This window comes from Patagioenas fasciata, chromosome 1 (genome assembly GCF_037038585.1).
Source record: "Patagioenas fasciata isolate bPatFas1 chromosome 1, bPatFas1.hap1, whole genome shotgun sequence".
NCBI classification, from domain to species: domain Eukaryota; kingdom Metazoa; phylum Chordata; class Aves; order Columbiformes; family Columbidae; genus Patagioenas; species Patagioenas fasciata.
Genome location: NC_092520.1, coordinates 213,908,636 through 213,932,086, shown reverse-complemented (window position 1 = coordinate 213,932,086; position 23,451 = coordinate 213,908,636). Strand labels below are relative to the sequence as shown.

Sequence of the window (23,451 nt, the reverse complement as noted above, 5' to 3'; positions counted from 1 at the left end):
AAATGAAACTCTAACGCTGTCGGGGCCGAGAGAAACCTGCCCGGAGTTTCTTTATCGCCCCCACACACACACGCGGGGGTGGGGTGGTGTGTGACGTCACGGTGACGCGTATCGCCACGCGTGACGTCACCTCAGAAAAACGCGGGTGGGTTCGAACCTCCACGACACGGGCTGAGGTGGGCGGGAAATATGGCGGGTTTCCCGCCTTGGGCCGGGGGGGCGGTGAGGGGCCTGGCTCATATTTCTGAACTTGCTAAAGAGAAGAGTGAAATTCTTCTTTTCCTGAAAAACAATTAGTTTCTGGTTTCCGTGAGGGAAAAGGAAATGAGACGTTTTCCAGAGAAAAAGGGAAATTTCGGGATTTTGTGAGGGAGCAACTGATTTTCTGAAGAGAAAAATGGGATTTTCTAGTTTTCCTCAGGGAAAATTAAATGTGTGGGGTTTTTTTCCTGAGGGAGAAACCTGGTTTTCCAGATGGAAAAGGGAAAGTCTCCTTTTTCGAAGGGAAAAGGAACCGTCTGGTTTTCTCGAAGGACCAGTTTGTTACAATTCCCACTGGGAAAAGGAAATTATAGGTGTTTTTTTTTGAGGAAAAGGCCAGTTCCTGGTTTTCCTGAGGGAAAAGAAACTGCCTGGTTTACCTGAGTGCAAAGGAAATTTCTACTTTACCAGAAGAAAAAGAGACTTTCTGGTTTTCCAGAGGTAGAAGCCAGTTCCTGCTTTTCCTGAGAGAAAACTCCTACTTTTCCTAAAGAAAAACGGAGTTTCTCTTTTTCCTAAAGGATTTTCCTGAAGGGGAAGGAAATTTCTGGTTGTCCTGAAGAAAAATGGGAATTTCTGTTTTTTCCTAAAGGGCAGAACAGTTTCTAATTTTCCTGAGGGAGAAGGAAATATCCGATTTTCCTGAGCAAGAGGCTTTTTTCTGCTTTTCCTGAGGGGAAAAGGAAGTTTCCGGTTTTCCAGAGGGCGAATCTGTGTTTTGCATTTCCCAAGCAAAATAAGGAAACTTCTTGTTTTCCTGAGGGGAAAAGGGATTTCTGTATTTCCAAGAGAGAGGCCACATCCTGATTTTCCTAAGGAAAAGGGCATTTTCTAAAGGGAGACATCACTCCCTATTCTTCCCGAAGAAGAGGGAAACGTCCAGTTTAATGAGGGAGAGGCAGATTTCTGGCTTTCCTAAGGGAAATGGTAAATTCTTTTTATTGTCACACTGGGAAATTATGCATGTTGAGCCCGTAATGCTGATTTTTGCCTCTTCTTCTTGCAGGTTTGGGCCATGGCGGAGGGGCAGCGGCTGCGGCTGGTGCAGGAGGGGCGGCTGGAGCTGCTCCGGGTCGAGCTGCCCCCCAATGCCATTCAGGACTCAGCGGAGCAGAACCGGCGCTACGGGCGCTCGGGAGACACATTGCTGCACCATGCAGCCCGGTACGGACACCGCGACGTCCTCGTCTACTTGGTGGAGACGCTGGGGATGGACATTGAGGTGTTTAATAGCGACTACAAGAGGCCTCTCCACGAAGCGGCTTCCATGGGATACGGGGAGTGTGTTTCCTACCTGCTGGAGAGAGGAGCGAGCGTGGACTGCTTGAAAAAGGCAGATTGGTAGGTGATGGGTTTGATTTGCTAGGGGACAGAGTGGTGTTTGAAAGAGGTTGGATGCAGGAGGTGGGAATTGGGGGCTTCAGCTGGAGAACAGGAGCTGAAGGGAGACCTTCTGATCTCTGAACTGCCTGAAAGGAGCTTGGAGCCAGGGGGGTCGGGCTCTGCTCCCCAGGAACAAGCGCCAGGAGCAGAGGAAACGGCCTCAAGTTGCGCCAGGGGAGGTTGAGGTTGGATCTGGGACCAGTTTCTTCCCCAAAGGGCTGTGGGGCATTGGAACAGGCTGCCCAGGGCAGTGCTGGAGTCACCATCCCTGGAGGGGTTTCAAAGGCATGTAGATGAGGTTCTCAGGGACACGGGGTAGTGCCAGGGGTGGGGGAATGGTTGAATTCAATAATCTTGAGAGTCTTATCCAACCAAAATGATTTTATGATATAGAGTCATGGAATCACAGAATCACAGGATACTTTGAGTTGGAAAGGACCTTCCCAGCTCCGCCAGTTCCCCCCCTGCCATGAGCAGGGACATCTTCACCAGCTCAGGTTGCTCAGAGCCCCGTCCAGCCTGGCCTGGGATGTCTCCAGGGATGGTTCATCCACCACCTCTCTGCCCAACCTGGGCCAGGCTCTCACCACCCTCAGGGCCAACAATTTCTTCGTCATGTCTGGCCTGAATCTCCCTCTTTTAGTTTAAAACCATCACCCCTTGTCCTGTCACAACAGGCCCTGCTCAAAAGTCTGTCCCCATCTTTCTACCAGGCCCCTTTTAAGCACTGAAAGGCTTCAACAAGGTCTCCCCAGAGCTTCTGTTCTCCAGCTGAACACCCCAGCTCTCTCAGCCTGTCCCCAGCAGAGCTGTTCCAGCCTCGGGTCATTCCCATGGCTCCTCTGGCCCCTCTCCAGCAGCTCCATGTGTGTCCTGTGCTGAGGACCCAGAGCTGGGCCAGCACTGCAGGGGGGTCTCACCAGAGCAAGGCAGGGGGGTGGGATCCCCTCCCTCCACCTGCTGCCCACGCTGCTGGTCACACAGCCCAGGATACAGTTGTTTCTTTGGGCTAAATTCAGCCTTATCGCTGATTCCCCCCTTGTTTATTACAAAAGTTGTAAATTACTGCTTTATCCACAGATCCCATTAAAAAGCTTTCATCCACAGTTATTCATTCTTCCCTGTTTGATGGGAATCGGTGATCCTGATTCACGTTGTTGTGTTCTGGTCCTCAGAGACTGATGTAAGAGAAAAGGAAGTTTTACTTCTGTTTCCCCCCAGCAAACACAGCTTCTCAGCTCAGATTTGCTACTGATATAATAGCAACAGCCTCAAGAAACGACTGGTTTCTTCAGGGCTTTTGTTTGCCTGCCGCGTGGGTAACACGTGAGCAAGTGATGAGGGAATGAGAAGTGGGAATAAAAAAATAAAGCCTGAGCCACGAACAAGCAGCAGACGTGGTTAATGTCAAAGTCTTCTCTTGGGGAGGGAGACTTCTGTGTAGCAGCTTGCAAAAGAAAGCAAGGATTCCCCCCAGGCCACAAATAAAAGCTTTGGGGAGGTTGTTTTGAAGCTGAACTGAGAAATACAAAACCAGATCTTATAATTCGAAGCTGTGCTGACATCAGGGGAGTGGAGGGAGGCAGAGATCTCATGAGCTGCATGTTTGAGCGTGGTTTACTTTGATGGGCCCGCAGTACCTTTCTGTCCACGGATTAGAGATGGGGACTTACGTGTTTGCCAGTACGTGTCCCAGCCCTGGGACAAAGTGTCATTTGCATTGAAAATATATGCAGATCTGAGGCATCATATAGAATCAGAGCTGCAGGGAACACAGAGCTCCAGGCTCAGCTCTACCCCATCATCCCCAGCAAAACCAGGTTTAATCTCTTCTTAAAAATCTCTGTTGCTGGAGATTTTATTTCCCTTCTCAGCGATTTTTCTTGTCCTTACCTGTGCTTAAAACTGGAGCATTTCTCCTAAACGCGAAGCCAAATCTCTCTCCCTGCAATTTAGCCCCACGAGTCCTTATTCCTTGAGCGCTGGGAGGTTTTTGTGCCACGGCTTTTCCTGAATGAGGAATGTTTGTTGTTTTTTTTGGCCTCCCACCTGACGTCTGTGGGTTGGTTAAGAAGAGATGAGTCCTCTCCATGCTGGAGAAGTGTTCATCTTTTCCGGAAAGCTCAGAGGTTTCTGTCTGATCCGTGCACCCACCCAGCGTTCCTTGATTGGGGCAAGTTTATAAACAGATAAAATGGAGAATGCAGCTCCTACTTGGGGCAGTGAAACTATTATTGTTGTACAATGTGGCAATTAAGGAAAATAGGGGTTGGTGCTGGTGAGGTCAGTGAAATTAGTGACTTTAGTAAAGCCAAACGTGGGAGATGTCTGTGGGTTCACCACCTTGAATTGCTCACACTTTACCTTGTGAGTAAACCCTCAGCTAATGCGTGTGTGCTGATGGCTCTGAGCTCTGTCCTCCAAAGAGGCTGCAGGTCCAGTAACATCACTGGTCCTCACTGGGGAAGGATGGACAAGGAGATAACAACAACCCCATGAACGCTGCAGGCTCGGGGAAGAGCAGCTGGAAAGTGCCCAGCGGAAAAGGACCTGGGGATGTCGGTGACAGCGGCTGAACATGAGCCAGCGTGTGCCCAGGTGGCCAAGAGGCCACCAGCATCCTGGCTGGGACCAGCACTGGTGTGGCCAGCAGGCCCAGGGCAGTGACCGTCCCTGTACTGGGACCTGGGGAGCCCAAACCGCCAATCCTGGGGGCAGTTTTGGGCCCCTCACGCCAAGAAAGGCCTTGAGGTGCTGGAGCAAGTGGAGAGAAGGGAACGGAACTGGTGAGGGGCTGGAGCACAAGTGTGATGGGAGCGGCTGAGGGACCTGGGGGGTTCAGCTGGAGAACAGGAGCTGAGGGGAGACCTTCTGATCTCTAAACTGCCTGAAAGGAGCTTGGAGCCAGGGGGGTCAGGCTCTGCTCCCCAGGAACAAGCGCCAGGAGCAGAGGAAATGGCCTCAAGTTGCGCCAGGGGAGGTTGAGGTTGGATCTGGGAACAATTTCTTCCCCAAAGGGCTGTGGGGCATTGGAACAGGCTGCCCAGGGCAGTGCTGGAGCCACCATCCCTGGAGGGGTTGTACAGATGCAGAGATGAGGTTCTCAGGGACATGGGGTAGTGCCAGGGGTGGGTTAATGGTTGAACTCAATGATCTTAAGGGTCTTTACTGACCAAAATAATTCAATGATTCTATAACAGGTCACTGGGAGGAGAAACTGTGGTGAACCTGCCCTGCTGCCAGGCAGGAGTGGGGTTGGTTGTTAATCTGCAGCGCCTGGGTTCTAGGTGTGAAAACGTGCTCGTTGCTGGATGGAAAGCAGAGGGAGGTGGGCTGGTCGCTGTGTTTCTTTGCCAGATGTACCACTGGATTTCTAGGACGACACGCAAAATCCATGCAAGGCACAGTTTGGAAACTGTGCGATGGAGAAGATGCTGTTCCTCTGGGGAGCTTGTAAAAATGTTTTTAAATATCAAAGGTTCTTCCTATGCACGTAAAACAGGACAAAACTGTGAAAAGCTTCGCTCTCAGGCCAGCTGCTCTGCATCAGAAATGCTCTAGAGTGGCATTTATTGATAGACTCGTGCCCTGCTGCTTGGAGATGGGGAGTTGTCTGTGGTTTGCTGCCTGTCTGGGGTCAGAAACACTGATTTTAACAGCTCTACCTCGCAAAAAATCCAGACCCCATATTACCTGCATTAAAAAAGTAGTGCTGTAAAATCTCATGGGTCCATATTCAGCCTGTGTTGAGCCTCAGTCAAAGCAGCCAAATGCAGGTGAGATGGTCAATTTAGCCCTGGGCTTGGAGAAATTCTTTAGCCGGAAAAGTTTCCTGCTCCCCCGGAGCGATTTTAAGACATCAGTTTTCCCTTTGGCTTCCTCACCACAGCTGGCACTTGGCTGCTGTGTTTTATTAAGCCAGTTGGTGCTAGAGACAATTTTAAATCACGGTTCAAGCTCAGACCTTAGAATAAAATCCATCAGGCTTGTGTGGTGTGGTCTCTCTGGTTATTATATTTGCCTCATTTTAATTTTAGGACCCCCCTCATGATGGCTTGCACCAGGAAGAACCTGGAGGTGATCAAAGCTCTTGTGGAACACGGAGCCAACCCGCTGCTGAAGAACAAGGATGGCTGGAATTGCTTCCACATCGCCAGCCGGGAAGGTCATCCCCAAGTCCTCCGGTACCTGCTGGATGTGTCCCCGAGCTGCTGGGACACGGAGAGCACGATAAAGAGGACACCTCTGCACACGGCAGGTAAAGAAGGGTCTCATTGCCACCAAATGGGTGGGAAGAGTGAGAGTGGGCAGTGGAGAACAGGCTCTTGTTTCAGTGCAGGTTTATCTTGGAGGAGCAAAGCATGAGCTTTATTGATACAAAACCACAAGGAAATGGTTAAATAATAATAATAAATAAACTAAGTTACTGAAATTAAATGAAAATAAGTTAGTGGTGGGCACTGGGAGCTTATGCCTCTGAACTTCCATCCACTACATCCTTGCAGGGTTTCACTTCAGGACAGACACTTCATGGCTTTCAGATGTATAAACAGCAAGAATTAGGCTTAGTATTTTGTAATGATGTGCCAAAGACTCAGTTTGTGAGGTTAGGGAGTCCTCAGCTCCCATTTCACTGGGTTTTGCCTGTGTTTAAGTGTGTTTTTGTGGTGAATAATTTCTGGGTCTGCACCAGGAACACTTGCGATCACCCACTGGCTCTGGCTTCCTTGGACCAGGGTGTTTGTCCCCGTCTCTGTCTCCTTGTGACAGACACGTCTGAGCTCCCACAGCTCTGGACACATTGCAAAACACTTGGTGATTTATAAAGCTGCAAATTGCATTTGGAAAATCTGCAAAGCTCCAATATTGTGGAATTTTAAAACTCCTAAAACCAGCAGGGCTGCTGAGAGGCACCGTTTGGGACCTGTTGGTTTGGTTTATAGTCTTGTCATTGGTTTTTGTAAGAGAAGTATCTTTCTAAATGCTCCATTTTGCTGCGTGTGCTTGGTGGGTTTGGTCGTTACGACAAATCTGAAGAGCTGTAAGGTCTTTGGACACAACCTCGGGAAGAAGCATCACAGAGTTTTGTTATTCTCAAGGAGGCTGCGTTGCGTGGTGATGAATCCAAAGTGCCTTTCTGCAAAGCAAAAAGAAATTTTCTGCTGGGAATACACAGGGGCTGTTGTTAGTGCTGGAGCCTGGGGGGTCTGATTCCCTTTCTCTGCCCTTTGGTTTCAAAGGAGATAAAAAGGGAGTGAAATTGTTTGAGGAACCACAGGCATCATCTGTAGACGTGGTGAGGAGCAGGAGGACACAGTTAAGTGAACGGTGACCCAGAGGCAGTTTAGATTTCGTTTCTGGCTTTCTGATTCTTTCACCCTTAAGATGTGGGAGTGATTCATTTTAATTTATAAACAATGCACAAAGTGCCACAGTTAAGTCCTCTGAGCTTTAATAAGTTGAATGGCCCAGAAATATATTAACGCAGAATTAAGTTTGTCCCGCTGTGTCTCATTGCACTGCTTGCCCAGAGGGAGTGGATGATGGAGTGAGTGAACAAAGGGAGACCTGTGTGACACCAAGTCGGGGTGGCATTGTGGAGCAGGCTCAGGGCTGGAGGGTGGTGACCCTGAATCTGAAAGATGTCCCATTGCTGAGGAGGGATTTTCTGCATGTCCTGGGGCTCATGTTCCTGCAGGAGAAAGAAGTGAGAAGAGCCACTGCTCAAACCTGCATTACCTAAACTCATGTCCCAAAGAATTTAGAGTCCTATAGAATCACAGAATCATGTTGGTTGGAAGAGACCAAGTCCAACCGTTAACCCAGCCCTGGCACTAACCCACATCCCTGAGAACCTCCATCAGTTCTGTGTGCTCAGTTTTAGGCCCCTCATGACAAGAAAGACCTTGAGGTGCTGGAGCGAGTTCAGAGAAAGGAAAGGAGCTGGGGAAAGGGCTGGAGCACAAGATCAGGGAGTCCAACCATAACCCACCCCTGGCCCTGCCCCATGTCCTGAGAACCTCATGTCCGTCTGTCCAACCCTCCAGGGATGGTGACTCCAGCACTGCCCTGGGCAGCCTGTTCCAATGCCCCACAGCCCTTTGGGGAAGAAATTGTTCCCCAGATCCAACCTCAACCTCCCTTGGTGCAACTTGAGGCCGTTTCCTTTCATCCCGTTGCTTGTTCCTTGGGAGCAGAGCCTGACTCCCCTGGCTCCAAGCTCCTTTCAGGCAGTTGCAGAGAGCGAGATCGACTCTCTGAAAAGACCCGAGGTGTGGTGAGGAGCCCCCAGCTGTGCTGTAGTGAATCTCTTGAGTATGTTGCTCCTTGGTTGTCATTCCCGTTACTTCTCTGTCTGTCTGTCCCTGCACTGTCCTCATCAGCAGTGACAGTCCCAGCCCAGGGGCTTTGGCTGCTCCTTAGTCCTTGTGCTTGACCTGGGAATGAAAAAAAGCTGCTGATTTGTTTGATGTTTCAGGCTGGGCGGCGAGGAGCACGTTGCCTGAAGGAGAAATGGCTGATTCTCGTTTATTTGCGTGTTCTCCTGTCCATGCTCCATCCCAGGGGTTGTGTTTCCATGTCTGGGCTCGCAGCCTCAGCTGAGCCCTGTCCCTGCAAAGACGTGGGCGTTGGGTGGGGATCTGGAGCTCTAGGATTTGGGGACAGGGTCAGGAGCAGGGTGAGGAGTGTCCTGAGGAAAAGCTGCTTTTGGCCTTGAACTTCAAGTCTCCTCCCTGCCTCGTGGTTCTTGGGGTACGAGGGTACAGACAGCGATGGTGGATCCAGCACCCAGTTCTCACTGCTTCACAGAGGTGTCTTCATCTCTATGTTGCCTCCTACATTTGTCTTGCTCTGTGGCAAAGCCATCAATTTGGGTTGATTTCTGGTCATTTTACAGCTCCAGGTTGGACCCTGGACCACACGTTGGTAGAGCAGCAGCCGATGTGGGAGTGACTGGGCAGCAGGAAGGGCTGGAGCCGCTTAAACCACCTTTCCCCCAGCATTATTTTAACCCAGGATGATACTGGGGGATGATGTGGGGTGCGTACTGGTCCCAGTATCCCCACACATACCACCATGTAGCCCATTTACGCAGAGGAGGGGACACAAGCGAGGGGCTGGAGATGATACTGGAGCTACTGGGGGAAATCATGTCAAGAAGAAATCGCTGTCTCAATGAATTTCCATCCCCAGGGTGTGGATGTGAGCACATTAACCCGTGACCAGTCCAGCTGGCTTCCTGGCACACTTATCCCTGGATAAATGACGGGCAGTTTTCTCCCACCCCCTTTATTTTTTGGACCGATTCCTGGAGCTTTGCTGCTTCTTATATCCGTAGCCTGAGGCGAGAGAGCGGAGGAGCCGTAATTAGAGGATGTGGAGTGCAACAGTGGATCTGAGAGCTGCAGCGTTCTTGTCTCTCTGTTGCTGTTAAGGGATCTAATCATGTTGTTCGGGCTGTTTTTTCTTCACATAACTTGGGGTTTTTTAAAGCCTCCATTTTGAAAATCCTTTTCACAATGTGTTTCTGCCTCTATTTACCTCAGCTCAGGTGAAAGGGTGATAAATAGGGAAGATGGAGGAGGATGGGGACCCCTTGTTGGGCTTTCAAAGAGCATCTATTGTGCAGCTGCATCTGAAGGTTATTGCTGGTAATGCACATTTGCCAGGGGCCCTCCTTCCATTGAGTAAATACCTTGACGTAGCAGCTCTGCGTTTGGTTTGATTTTATTTTCTTTATTTAATTTGTTTTACAAAATAACCTGCAGAAAAAAAATAAAGCCAGATTAAGGCTGTCTGCACATTGCCGTAATATGATTTTTTTAATTATTATTTTTTTTAAAGAGAATATTTTGGTGCGTGATGTTCAAATCCACCCCCACTGTTGTTGTTTTTCCTCCGAGATGCTGTCTGGGTGAAGATGCTTCATTAGGATGATGAGATGGGAGTGATGGGGAGTCTGGAGTGGCTGAGGAGGGGTAGAAATGCCATCCAGCTATTCACCAGCTCCCCGCTTTGTGTTCATTTTCCTCCTCACAGATTTCACTTCAGGGATTAACAAACACTCGCAAGAAAAGATCTTTGTGTCAGCGTAATTGCATATACGGTCTCATGCACTCTGCAGTTAAATGGTGCCTACATGCATGTTTTTTTATGGTGTTTTCCTGTAGGATCAGGGGAAGAGAAAGCTTGAGATCTGGAGATGATGCTTTAATTACAAGAAAAAAAAATCAAAAGCTTTAAATTGAAAGCCTCTTGCAACCCCCTCCTGCATCATGAGTAAGCCGAAAGGCTTGGAAACCTGATTATATTTCACCGTAGGCAGACAGTGGCATGAAAATATAAATTAACCCTGTGTTTTCTCTCTCTCTGCCAGCGATGCACGGCTGCGTGGATGCTGTGGAGCTGCTCCTGGAGCGGTAAGCGAGCTCCCTCCTTCCAGCTGCCCGCGCACAAAGGCTGTTTGTGCCGTTCAGGGACGCCCAGCTGCCCCACACGCCATCCCAAGCCCGTCTCCCTTTCCTCCGGGTTTTTCACAGCCGGTCGGGGGGGTCTTTGAGACAAGAACACTCCGCTTGGGCTCTGACTTCAGTGTGACATAAGCCTCGGTTATATAACACGGCTCTTTTTCTATGCTGATTCATCCCTGTTGCCTCCCATACGATAACAACACAAAACCAGGGGGTTTTGGCAGCTTGGTTCTGGCTGCAGCTCCTCTAAGCTGGACTCAGCCTTCAGGCTTTATTTTTCAGGCTGGGGCTTCTGGGAGAATGCTGTGAAGTGGCTTTAAATCAGCTTGTGCTCAGTCATCCTGACCTTGTTACCTTCCGAACCAGCCCTGCCAGAGCTGGAGCCGTTTTCCCCAGGCATCACAGCCACTGCTTTTCACAGCTCCCGTTAGCCAACTCGTCCCAGCCTTCTTAATTCTGTCCGTGTTTGGCCCAGCATGAGTGTAGCCCTGTGATTCAAGCCAGGTTTCAATTTTAATTCTGATTTCTTTCATTTCAACTGAGCGTTAACCTGAGTGAGACCTGTGGGCTGTGTTTTAGTACATGGCGTTGTGGCGTGAGGATGTGGTTTTCCGCTCTATCAGGGCAAGGCTTGTGCGTGCTCTACCCTTCCAGAGATCCTCTGTTCAGGGGGCAAGGGAAATAAATAGAAATGATGTGTAGAGCCCTGGTTTTTGTGCAGCCCAACAAGCTGCACCAGCTGAATAGCAGATCACTGGCCAAGAAACACCAGCAGAATGTACCCTGTGCGTAAAGCACCAAGACAGGTTTCTAGAGTCATGGAATTGTTTTGGTTGAAAAAGACCATCAAGATCATTGAGTCCAACCATAACCCACCCCTGGCACTGCCCCATGTCCCTGAGAACCTCATCTCCGTCTGTTCAACCCCTCCAGGGATGGTGACTCCAGCACTGCCCTGGGCAGCCTGTTCCAATGCCCCACAGCCCTTTGGGGAAGAAATTGGTCCCCACATCCAACCTCAACCTCCCCTGGCGCAACTTGAGGCCGTTTCCTCTGCTCCTGGCGCTTGTTCCTGGGGAGCAGAGCCCGACCCCTCTCTGGCTCCAAGCTCCTTTCAGGCAGTTCAGAGATCAGAAGGTCTCCCCTCAGCTCCTGTTCTCCAGCTGAACCCCCCAGGTCCCTCAGCCGCTCCCATCACACTTGTGCTCCAGCCCCTCACCAGCTCCGTTCCCTTCTCTCCACTCGTTCCAGCACCTCAAGGCCTTTCTTGGCGTGAGGGGCCCAGAACTGCCCCCAGGATTGGTGGTTTGGGCTCCCCAGGTCCCAGCACAGGGACGGTCACTGCCCTGGGCCTGCTGGCCACACCAGTGCTGGTCCCAGCCAGGATGCTGGTGGCCTCTTGGCCACCTGGGCACACGCTGGCTCATGTTCAGCCACTGGCACCAACACCCCCGGGTCCTTTTCCAGCCGCTCTTCCCCAGCCTGCAGCGTTCATGGGGTTGTTGTGACCCACGTGCAGGACTCAGCACTTGGCCTTGGTGACCCTCAGACAATTGGCCTCAGCCCATCAATCCAGATCCCTCTGTAGAGCCTCCTGCCCTCCAGCAGATCAACACTCCCACTCAGCTTGATGTTGTTTACATGGCCTACAGACAGGCTTTATATATGGCATTGATAATGTCCTGCCCCACAAATGCAAAGCAACGAGTGCAGGAAGGATTTTAGAGCTGCCAACAACTCTGTACAGGCTTTTCTTGTCTCTCCCAGGTGCCAGTACAAACCTGACAGCAGAGACAAATGTGGAGTCACTCCCTTTATGGATGCAATCCAGAACGGGCATGTCGACATCGCCCGGCTGCTTCTGGAAAAACACCAGGTAGGTGCCAAAAACATAAAAACATCATCTCCCTTCTCCAGGACCCGACTGAGAACTGCCAGGATGGGCAATGCATAGAATCATTTTGGTTGGAAGAGACTCTCAAGATCATTGAGTCCAACCATTCCCCCAACCCTGGCACTACCCCATGTCCCTGAGAACCTCATCTCCACATTTGTTAAACCCCTCCAGGGATGGCGATTTGATGAATCGATGTGAGATGCCCACCTGACGGCTGATTTGTGCCTCCCTTGTTGTCTCCTTTGCCCTCTCTTGGCCTCTCCACCACACCAGTTGTGATGTTCGTCAGATGCTGTGCCAAACTGGTGCAGCTTGACGATTTGGCCAAAAACGATTGTGGCAAAACCAGTCAGTCCGTTTGTGCTGCACTGGTAGGTGGAATTGGCCAACGGAGCCCCCAGCACGGCACAGATTAGGCCAGGGAACTTGGTACCGCACTTTTCAAGATCAGAAACTTTGGATTTACTCAGCTGTAACACCAGCAGAAACAGTTTGATGCCCACGTTGTGTTTGAGTGTGTAGATACTTGTTGACTTCAGTAGATGTTCATGTGCTTGTCTTCACTCATCTGGCCCTTACAGGATAAAACATTTGTGAAGTTTGCTTACATTTGTAGCCTCGCATTTCAGACAGTGAAGACGGAATAGTTGATTTAATTTCCCTGTCGCCGTGCCCTGGCTCACTGCCATAACATAGCACTGGAAATGCTAATGGCTGTGTTTATAAATCCATGAGTCAGGCCCACTAGACTTCAAAAGGCTGGATGATATCCTTGAAGATGAGCACACTGTGTGTTACTTCCCTTTATCCTTCTTCAGTTTACATTTTTGCTGTTCAGAGACTCACAGGAGAGATCTCCTGAGGTCACCCGCCCGTCTCCCTCCCTCTACCTGTGTCCAAATTCTTCTCCACCAGCACAACGCTTGGAGATGGACAGTTTCTTGACGGTTTAAAGAGTTGAAACCGATCATATGTGCTCCAGAAAAATAGAGGGGAAGTTCTGTTTTGTTTTGTTTTGTTTTTTTTCTGGTGCTAGTTTGCTTATTGCTTCACCATCTCAGCAGAGAGCTGGCTCTGGTCTACAAATCACAGCGCTACCAACACAGCGGTCATGCTGGTGACATCCCACATGTCCATTGCTGTCACCATGGCCGTGGCAGGCAAATACGATTCTTCTCGGGCTGGTGATTGTCCTTGAAGGTTTTGCCAGGCTGTTCATCGCTTTCCCTTTTCCCTTCTCCCCCATTCCAGGCCTGTTGCACAGCCATGGACGCTCTGGGTGCTCAAGCTCTGCACAGAGCAGCTGTCACGGCGCAGGATGAAGCCATCCGGTTCCTCATCTCCGAGCTGGGCGTCGATGTCAATGAGAGAGCGACGGACGTTCAGCTCACAGCGCTGCACTACGCAGCCAAGGTTTGTCCCTCTTCACACGCTCCCTCTGCAAAGTCTCTGCCCGTTGCTGTGGTACAGGCAGAAATCTAAACCAGTCTGGTTCAGGTATTTGCCAGTGATGGTGGATTTACATTCCTAACTCATCCTCTGTCACTGTCCCTCTGCTCCTGACCAGTCCCAAACCCTGTTGAGTGGGTTTTAGACCCTCATTAAGTGTGTCCAGCTGTCTGCAGAGTGGTGGTGATGTTGTGGTTTAACCCCAGCCCGCAATCAAAACCACAACAGCCGCTTGCTCACTACTCCACCCCCAAGTGGAGGAGAGAATCGAAAGGGAAAGGAGAAATTCATGGACTGAGATAAAAACAGTTTAAGAAAATAACAAAACAATACTAATATGGAGTCATAGAATCATTTTGGTTGGAAAATACCATCAAGACCATAGAGTCCAACCGTTAATACTGCCAAGTCCACCATAACCCATGTCCCTGAGAACCTCATGTCCGTCTGTCCAACCCTCCAGGGATGGTGACTCCAGCACTGCCCTGGGCAGCCTGTTCCAATGCCCCACAGCCCTTTGGGGAAGAAATTGTTCCCCACATCCAACCTCAACCTCCCCTGGCGCAACTTGAGGCCGTTTCCTCTTGTCCTGGTGCTTTCTACTTTGGATGGGTCAAGATGTGACCAGGACAAGTTGCTTTTATCCTATTAGACGGTAAGAGGAAAAAATTGAAAGCAAATATGTTCAAACACCAGGGCAGGTTGTGAATCTCCATCCTTGGAGATATTTAAACCTCACCTCAACAAAGAAACCCTCGAGCAACCTCAGGTGGCTCAACCTTGTGCAGAGTTTGGGCCAGAGACCTGTCTTGTCACTTGTTCCTGGGGAGCAGAGCCCGACCCCCCTGGCTCCAAGCTCCTTTCAGGCAGTTCAGAGATCAGAAGGTCTCCCCTCAGCTCCTGTTCTCCAGCTGAACCCCCCAGGTCCCTCAGCCGCTCCCATCACACTTGTGCTCCAGCCCCTTCCCCAGCTCTGTTCCCTTCTCTCCACTCACTCCAGCACCTCAAGGCCTTTCTTGGCGTGAGGGTCCCAAAGCTGCCCCCAGGATTGGCAGTTTGGGCTCCCCAGGTCCCAGCACAGGGACGGTCACTTCCCTGGGCCTGCTGGCCACACCAGTGCTGGTCCCAGCCAGGATGCTGTGGCCTCTTGGCCACCTGGGCACACGCTGGCTCATGTTCAGCCGCTGGCACCAACACCCCCAGGTGCTTTTCCAGCTGCTCTTCCCCAGCCTGCAGCATTCATGGGGTTGTTGTGACCCAAGCGCACAACCCGGCACTTGGCCTTGTGTAATCTAACGTAAGAAAGCAGAGGTGGAAAGGCGGAGGGAGCTCCCAGGCCGCTTATCTGTGTCCTTCACACAGGAGCTGTTTTGAATTCCAGGCTGTGAGAGCTGTTGGAGCTTTGTCTTCCTCCTATCTCAAGTCTGTATGGGAAGCGGGACCTGTGGGTCCTGTAACGCTCCGGGGGAGGGCAGAGCAGATCCCAAAAGCCTCATCGCTGACCAGGATCCCTCCTGGGACCCTTCTGCTCTTGCTGTCACATCACAGCATGCAGGATGCTGGCAGCCGGTGGCAAGGGGAGGTCCCCGCTCAGATCCCTGCGTGTTAAACCTTTTAAGCTTTAACATGCAGCACTCAGAGCCCAGTCTAGACTTGTAGTGGGAACGACGCAGCGTCCCAGTGCCCCGCTTCGACAAAAGCATCAATGACACTTACTGGGAGTGCTGGCAACAGTATTCTCCTCCAGCAGGACCCGGCTGTGGCATTTGCTGGCTCTCACAAAAGAGGCCTTTCTCCCAGCTTCTCTTCCTCATGCTCCGAGAAACCATGTTGAAAGCCCTTTTGGTTGCCAAGGGTACGTTTAACAGCAACGCTATTGGGGAATATAATGTGCCTTGGAGAAGATCCCAGCTCTGTCTTGGCGAGCGGCTCATTGGGGAGCGATTTGATGTGTTTCTCTTCCTTCCCGAGGCTCAGTGTCACTTTATATTTACAGCACCGTTTGTTTGGCTGGTGGGCTTTTTTTTTGTCTTTTTCTTATTACTTCGCATTTATAAATACAGGAAAATTAAATTACACTTTCAATTCAATTTGCTGCCAAGGTTGTGGCAGCTCCTGGCGTGCTGTCTTCACCACGGAGAGGGGGTGTGTAGCCAGAAACAGGAACCTTGAGCAGGAGGAGAAGATGCTCCCGAGTCGTACGATATCTGGGGGAAAATGAGTAGGTGGCGGGGATAAAAATAAGGGCCTTCCATTCTCATGCCGCACGACAAAGACTAATTCATCGCATCGAGGAAGTAATTACAAAATCAGGCGCGTTATTTAGGGAGAGGGGATTTATTTTAAGGAGAAGCTTGTGCAGGGAGGAGGGGTGTGGGGGCTGTATTGCATTTTCCCTGCAGAGTTTAGAATTTGCTATTTACAGAGGAAAGATAGAGGATGCTGGGGGTCGTGATGGTGTGAAAATGTGGTGCTCTGTGTCTTCTCACGGGGTGTTATAAATACTGGAGTAATCATTGGTGAAACGCCAGTGCCTGAGGGTACCACGGGCAGATGCTCAATCATCCACATCCATCAGCAACAGATTGAAATACACCTCAGTAAGAGCGATTCCAGACCCCCATGGTACATGAAGTGGATTTACAGTGTAGGAAAACCCGACTTTTTGCTGACATTTAGTCCTTTTAACAGCCAGCTGCCAATTATGAAAGGTTAAGTCAGGGCTCCTATGGCTTTGTGGCCAGCAGGAGTTAAAAGCAATTTAATTGAGTTACTTGATTGAAGGTGAGGACTAGGGAGGCAAAGGCAAGATGGGTCGAAAAATTAGGGCGCTAATTTGCTATTAAGAAACACTTTAGGTCGCATCACCCCATTGTAAGTTGGAGATCATTTGTGCATTAAATTCTCTGCAGCCACTGGCAAAGGCAAAGCCAGTAGACAATCCTCCGTATTCCTCTCACCTCAGGGTACAAGGTGGATCTATTGACCACGATCAGGAAGATCATATGGGATCTACCATTGTCAAAAAGCAGTTTCACCTGCCTGGATGTGGACTGGGTTGTGTGTCTTTGGCTGTACCACCACCACCAGACACAGCTCTGCGCTGTAGCGTGATTTGAAGCACTATAGGTCTTAATTAAACACTTTTGCATTTAAAACGTGGCATTAAACGTTCACAGAGAGAATTATCATTGCTCCTGGGATGCCTCTTCTTTGCTTTTTCAGCCTCTGGGTTGGAATTCCTGCCAGGGGCATGCGAGACGTGCAGACACGCTCCAAGCTCCGACTCCTCTCAGTGTTGCCAGCAAAAGGGCTGGAGAAGGTCCCTGGTGGCATCTCTGACCAATTCCTGTCGGGTAACGGCAACGTGTCTGCTGTTCCAGGGCAATCCCTGGCTGACAGAGCCAATCCGCACTGCCACAAGCAACCGACCATGATTTCCAGCCGCTGGAAAGTCCTTTGGAGCCTGGAGCAGCTCCTGGTAGTGCCAGATTTGACCATGCCAGAGTAAATCTGTATCCGTGGCCTCCCAGGTGCCGTATGCACCCAGGGACAGATCATAGAATGTCTTGAGTTGGAAGGGACCCGCAAAGATCATCAAGTCCAACTTCTGTCCCTGCACAGGACACCTCAAAATTCACACCATGTGTCTGATGGCGTTGGCCAAACTCTTCTTGAATATTGAAGATCACTTGCAGCCTCCTTTCTTTTCAAGCTCGTGTTGTTTCTGTTAAATGCAACGGTGACAAATCGCGCAGAGCTGGTTCTGAATAAATAATCCACGTATTTGTGCTCACTGCAGGAAGGACACACGCACACCATCCAGACGCTGCTGTCCCTCGGCGCTGATGTCCACGCGAAGGATGGGAAGAACCGCTCTGGTAAGGCCGCTGAGCTATTTGTTCACCCTCTTGTATGACAGTGAGATGCGTTTTAACAACAAGAGCCCGGCCTCCAAAGCAGCCCGCGCTGCGTCTGCTCAGTGGAGCGTGCAAGGAGATGTCAGATGCATGTATGCAAATGGCTCTTGGAGCAGCGTGACGTGTATTTTAGGGTGTTTTTTTTTTTTTGCAGCTTTCATTCACTGGCTCTTTTCCTGCTGGATTTTCTGATGTCTAATGGCGTGGTTGAGCTTGCGCTGCGGCCTTTCCCTCAGGGGAAAGAACAGAGATGCTAATTTCTCATTACCCAGCTGCTTATTTTGCATGAAACTCTCAGGAGCTTAGTATCATTGACACAGCTGCCTCGCCATCAAATTTGGTTGAAATCAGCTGATTTAAAGCAGTTAGGGTGGGTACACAAATACAGCGATCACACAAGCTCTTAAGCCTCAGTTTTTTAGCAAACTACCTAGGAATGGCTTATGAGGAAATAACAGAGAGTTTGAACGTAAATATCGTTGCTATAGCGATGGCGGGGAGCTGGCATTCCCAGCGTGAGAGTATGATGCATCTCTTGCATCAACATCTCTGAAAAAAAAAAGAAGTATATAGAAATGGTTTCAGCCATTGCCCAAATTGGCAACTTACCCAGTCTTAGTTTTGGTTAATAATACGCTTCAGTGACGAGCGTGAACAGTCTTGTAGCGTTCTTGATCTCTTCCCCCCACCCCCTCAATGAGTAAATTCGAGCTCTGCTGAACTCATCCAACCCTGGGATGTTTCTGGTGGCTCTTTGTGCCCATCGGCTTCCCCGTTCCCCTTTGCTGTGTTAGTGTCTGTGGGATGAGCTGGGAACTGGGCTGGATTATTTCAGCCTCCCCGATGGGATGCTCTTTGCTGCACACAGTGCATGGAAGCCTTTCTCATTTATTCCCCAACCCTGGAGTGAGCTGGCAGAGAGTCCATAAATGCCCCTGGTGACATCCAGAGTAGCTGCCCCTGGTGACATCCAGAGTAGCTGCAAGCCTCTCTCTTGCATGTCACTATTAAATCCATCCCAAAAAACAGAGTAATAAGAGACCCCAAGGCTGCCTGCTGGGTCCCACAGCATCCCCCTCCTGCCGTGGGCATCCTCTGCTCGTGAGTCAGTGAAAATGAACCAAGTTGGCCTAAATATCCCAAATATGTTTGCAAACCTGTTTAGCTTTGGTTCAGCCACGTTAGTACTGCTCAGTGGATTGGAATGACTAGTAATCTGCAAGGGGGAGAATCACAGAATAGTCTGGGTTGAAGGGACCTTCCCAGCTCACCCAATTTCCCCCCTGCCATGAGCAGGGACATCTTCACCAGCTCAGGTTGCTCAGAGCCCCGTCCAGCCTGGCCTGGGATGTCTCCAGGGATGGTTCATCCACCACCTCTCTGGCCAACCTGGGCCAGGCTCTCACCACCCTCAGGGCCAACAATGTCTTCCTCATGTGCAGCCTGAATCTCCCTCCTTTAGTTTAAAACCATCACCCCTTGTCCTGTCACAACAGGCCCTGCTAAAGAGTCTGTCCTGGTCTTTCTTACTGGCCCATTTTAAGCACAGAAAGACCACACTAATGTCTCCCTGGAGCTTCTGTTCTACAGCTGAACACCCCAGCTCTCTCAGCCTGTCCTCCCAGCAGAGCTGTTCCAGCCTCGGATCATTCCTGTGGCTCCTCCAGCCCCTCTCCAGCAGGTCCATGTGTGTCCTGTGCTGAGGACCCGGAGCTGGATCAGCACTGCAGGGGAATGGGTAACAGCTGGGGTAAGATGGGCTGGGTGTGGAAGAGGAGATGTCCCAGGTTGGGCAGGTTTAATTGTCCCATTGCTGCTGTAGACAAGCACAGCTGTGGCAGCTGAGCCGGGCTGTGCCATCACATGGCTGCTTGTCTGCGTGGTCCATCTGGGGAAAGTCATAGCATCATAGAATCATTTTGGTTGGAAAAGACATTTAGGATCATCAAGTCCAACCGTTAACCCAACATTGGGACTACCCCATGTTCCTGAGAACCTCATCTCCATCTGTCCAACCCTCCAGGGATGGTGACTCCAGCACTGCCCTGGGCAGCCTGTTCCAATGCCCCACAGCCCTTTGGGGAAGAAATTGTTCCCCACATCCAACCTCAACCTCCCCTGGTGCAACTTGAGGCCGTTTCCTCTGCTCCTGGCGCTTGTTCCTGGGGAGCAGAGCCCGACCCCCCTGGCTCCAAGCTCCTTTCAGGCAGTTCAGAGATCAGAAGGTCTCCCCTCAGCTCCTGTTCTCCAGCTGAACCCCCCAGGTCCCTCAGCCGCTCCTCAACCGAATCATCTTTCACCCTTTCACCCAATTCAGTTTGTTTCTGAATTGGATTGAGGCTGAATGTGGCATTTTGGCTGCTGTCATGGTATCTTGTCCCCCCCAGCCCTGCACGCCGCATGCGCGGGGCAGCAAGCGGATGCCGCACGGATCCTGCTCCGCGCCGGGCTGGAGGACGCTCCGGATGGCACCGGCACGCTGGCACGGCAGCTCGCCAGGAAGCCAGATGTCATCCAGGTGTTCCAGGAAACAGATGTCAGCACGTGAGACCTACTGGGAAAAAAACAGAAGCCTGTTTCGTTTCAATGTGGTACGTTAGTTATCGCTTAACAACTATTCCGGTTTAGGCAAACGCCTGTTTAAAATGATGGGATTTTCACCTGAGGATTGAGCAGAAAAAACAAGCTCGACATTTAGGGAAAAACATATTTTATATAGGATAATGGACATTAAAATCATGTTTTAAATAGGATTATCTCAAAAAGATAATGGATGTAATGGGTCTGAGCTATCACACTCCTGTACTGCCCCTGTCCTTGGAAATTTACGGCTTTTCTTCTTTCACTTCCAAATTTCAGGGATGAATTTCACCTTTTCTCTTGCAGCTCCCAGCACGTCCAACCAGCTGAGGCTGCAGCTCCCTGAAGCGGAACCCTCCAAGGAAGGTGCCCCTGGGGACCTGCATGGCTTGAACCCTCCAGAGCCTGCGGTGTTTCCCTTCTCCTAAAGGAGAAGATACACCTGGATGGGTGATTTTTAGAGCCCTTAATGAACCTGTTCTCCACTAACTTCTTAAATTGCTTTAACTGGCCACCTCTTTCTGTAGCCCCTGAGAGGCCGAGTGCATTGTGGGGAGGGTCCTTGGTGACTCTTCCTTCATCAGGTTTGAGCTGCTTCAGCATCTTAACATCCTTTTTGTGTCCCAAAACCTGCTGAAATCAATGCAAAGACCTTGACCTTGCAGTGACACCAAGGGTTTTTGGATCAGACTGAAAATAAAAGAGGTATTTGTTATTCCAAACAGCCTTGCTTGGCACTTACCAGCACCAGTGAACTTCAGAAAACACCCAATCCTGCTCTTTGAATATAGGGAAATAGCTTAAAATTTAGTGTAGCCAGTAAGTCTCTTAACAGCCTGGAATACACATCAAGGTAAGCGCTACTGTAGCTGTTTGGTTTATTTGTATCCACCTGGAATTATAAATTGGGTTTTGCATAGAAACACTGCACGTCCTTATCTATATGTAACGTCAAGATGTAAAAAAAACAACGGGATTCTGTTGTTTTGGCGATAACAGATGCTAAAAATCAGGCCTATAGCTGAGTGAGCTGCGTTTTGCTCTGCCCACGCCACAGTGCTCATGTCGTGGTTTGATGCAAGACCCACGTGCTCCCAGGTGGGTTTAAGATGATCCTGAGCCCCGTTTGAGTGAGAAATTCCCACCCCGCGGTCCCTGGAGCAGAATTTGTGGTGACAATGAGCCGGAGTGACAACATTGCCGCAATTTCTTGAGTTAAACATCCTTTATATGCGGCGTTGAGGCCTTTTCCCCTCTGCTGGCTCGTGTTGCGTGAGAAAAGGCAGTGGCTTTATTCCTCTACAGATCTCGAATCCTTCTATAAATCCAGCCCTGGCTTCCATACAGCGAAACCACAGCCTGGTAAATGCAAGTGGTGACTTTATTCCCACTTTTCATTATTTTAGCAAACTGTGAAATAGCTGTTTCCTCTTAATATCCCTGCTGACAAGCTCAGATTGCTCGTGAGTCTCAGCTTTGATGAGAAAGCAAGTGAGAATGTTGTCAAATGCCCGTCTTGGCGAACACCTTGAAAACGTAAAAGGGAATTTGCATTATTTTTAAGGTGCTTTATGATTTCCAAAGGCTTCTGGACAGAGGGCTTGTCTGCCTGGGACGGACAGCTCAGGCATCGTGCCCAAGACCAAAAGCGAGACATAACGGCAGTGACCTTTATTTACCCTTCTTTTAAATCTACCCCTCAGGCAATAAAAAGATGCACAGAAACAAACTGGCTGTTGTCATCACAGGTGATCAGGTACAAAAGGACGTTAGAAAACGAGCGTGGATTCAGCTGCGCGCCTGAAAATGAGCTTGGGGAAGAGTCCTTGTCATCTTCCGTGCTGTTTTTCGCCATTGCTGAGCCCGGCAGCTGCCGTGCAGCTTCGGCGCCGTCCTGTTACACCACATCTTCCATCCTCGGGCCCTGCAAATGTTCCTGCAGCCGCGGAGGAGAAGACGTAGCGACTTCGTCTTGTAGGACATGGCTGAGAAGCGTCTGGATAGGTAGGAACTAACGTTGCAACACTGTCAGAGTTTGCTGGGAGACCTTACAGGAAAATAAGGCATTTTGGTTTTAAACAAAATTGATTTTGGTCCGGTGGTTGCACCATCGCACCCTCCCAAACCCACAAGCACCAAGACACGTGTGCCCGGGTGGTCTTGCCAGATCTCCTTGCGATGCAAGGAAGGTGGGTTGGACTGGATGATCTGCAGAGGTCCCTTCCAACCCCAACCACTCTGTGACACCAAGGACAAGGGACTGCAGCTGTCGCGTCCTTGTCACATCTCCTGGGCTTTCCTTCGGCTGGTGATGGTTTTGGATGTGCCCTTTTGTTCCTCTTGGGAGCTGGTGGTGATTTTTGCTCCATCCCATTCCCGTTCTCCATGAGTTCTGAAGATTCACTCTCCGGCTGTTCCCTCCTGACCATGGTGGCCCAACTGGTAGACATGAGCCAAGACCTTGAAGACCTGCTGAGCCATGTGCATCACCACCAACTTGTTTTGCCATCTCTTCTGCTGCTTCCACAGCCAAACCTTCCTCCTCATCCTCCATCTCAATGTTCCTACTCCAGGTACGTCCATCTGGACATCGCTTGAATCCTCCAAGCCAACCTCCATCTCCCAACAAGGCCGCCTGGCCCATCTCATGCTGTTTGTGTCACCAGCATGTCTGATGGGGATTTGTGGAGGTGGCTCACGTCTGACGCTTACGGATGTTGAAGAGGACATAGAAAACCTTGGAAAGGAACATCCCTGAAGGGCCCAACGCTGCCACCTGCTCCTTCCACATCCCCTGGTGCAGAAGGAGGTTTGTTGCCAGTTCTTGGACAGAAAATGTCACCATCTTGGTGCCGGCGTCACTCTCTCCTTGTGTGCCCTCCTGCCGACCGCTCCACACCACCGATCCTTCACCAACACCCTGGATATTAAGATCTTCTGTATTTTTTTCTTACCTCTGTGTGAACTTGGTGCAAGACGTTGAGCCCCGCCATCGATGAGCAGCGTTCACCGTGGCACCTCAGGGACACCACGTTTGAGTCTCCAGCTTTTGCTCCTCCAAATATTAAAGTAGTTTTTAAAAATAGCTGCGTTGCTCCCCGTTAGAGCCACCACCACGGCATTTCGGCTGCATGATGGAGCTTTGCCCTGCTCTCCATCGGCACCGACGCTCTGCCCTCCGCGTTGTGCTTCCCGGTAGATACGGAGGACGCAGCCGTATAATTAAATTAAGATTTCTTAAGCCCTGCGGGTGTTTAATCCATTCTGCTGGCCCCAAGATGCGTAAGCAGCTTTGCCCCTTCCCCGGGATGCGGATCCACGGGGCGTAAAAACCGGCGTGAAGCCGGGAAATTCCTGCCTCGCTTCCAGGAAGTGGTGGGTGGTGAGGATTAAAAAAGACCTTTAAATGTAAAAAAGGAAAGCTCAAATCTTCTTGAAAGCGCGCTGGCTGCTTTTTTGCTGCGGATGAGGGGATTTGGTGCACTCGGCG

General features: G+C 50.3%; 1 protein-coding gene across 5 annotated transcripts; it reads left to right on the top strand.

Moving 5' to 3' along the window:
• ANKRD16 (ankyrin repeat domain 16) lies at positions 1–23,044 on the top strand. Of its 5 annotated transcripts, XM_065842173.2 has the most exons (9): positions 716–1,188; positions 1,268–1,602; positions 5,682–5,902; positions 10,022–10,064; positions 11,883–11,991; positions 13,264–13,425; positions 17,264–17,342; positions 19,769–19,972; positions 20,268–23,044. In XM_065842173.2, exons 1-8 carry the CDS (start codon positions 1,186–1,188, stop codon positions 19,927–19,929), a joined length of 1,113 nt encoding a protein of 370 aa, XP_065698245.1. In that variant the 5' UTR covers positions 716–1,185; the 3' UTR covers positions 19,930–19,972; positions 20,268–23,044. The 5 variants fall into 5 exon arrangements, with proteins under 5 accessions (XP_071659652.1, XP_071659653.1, XP_071659654.1 ...); XM_071803551.1 differs by lacking the exons at positions 716–1,188; positions 10,022–10,064 and adding an exon at positions 1–145; XM_071803552.1 differs by lacking the exons at positions 716–1,188; positions 10,022–10,064 and adding an exon at positions 14–176.
• Positions 23,045–23,451: the final 407 nt, after the last annotated feature.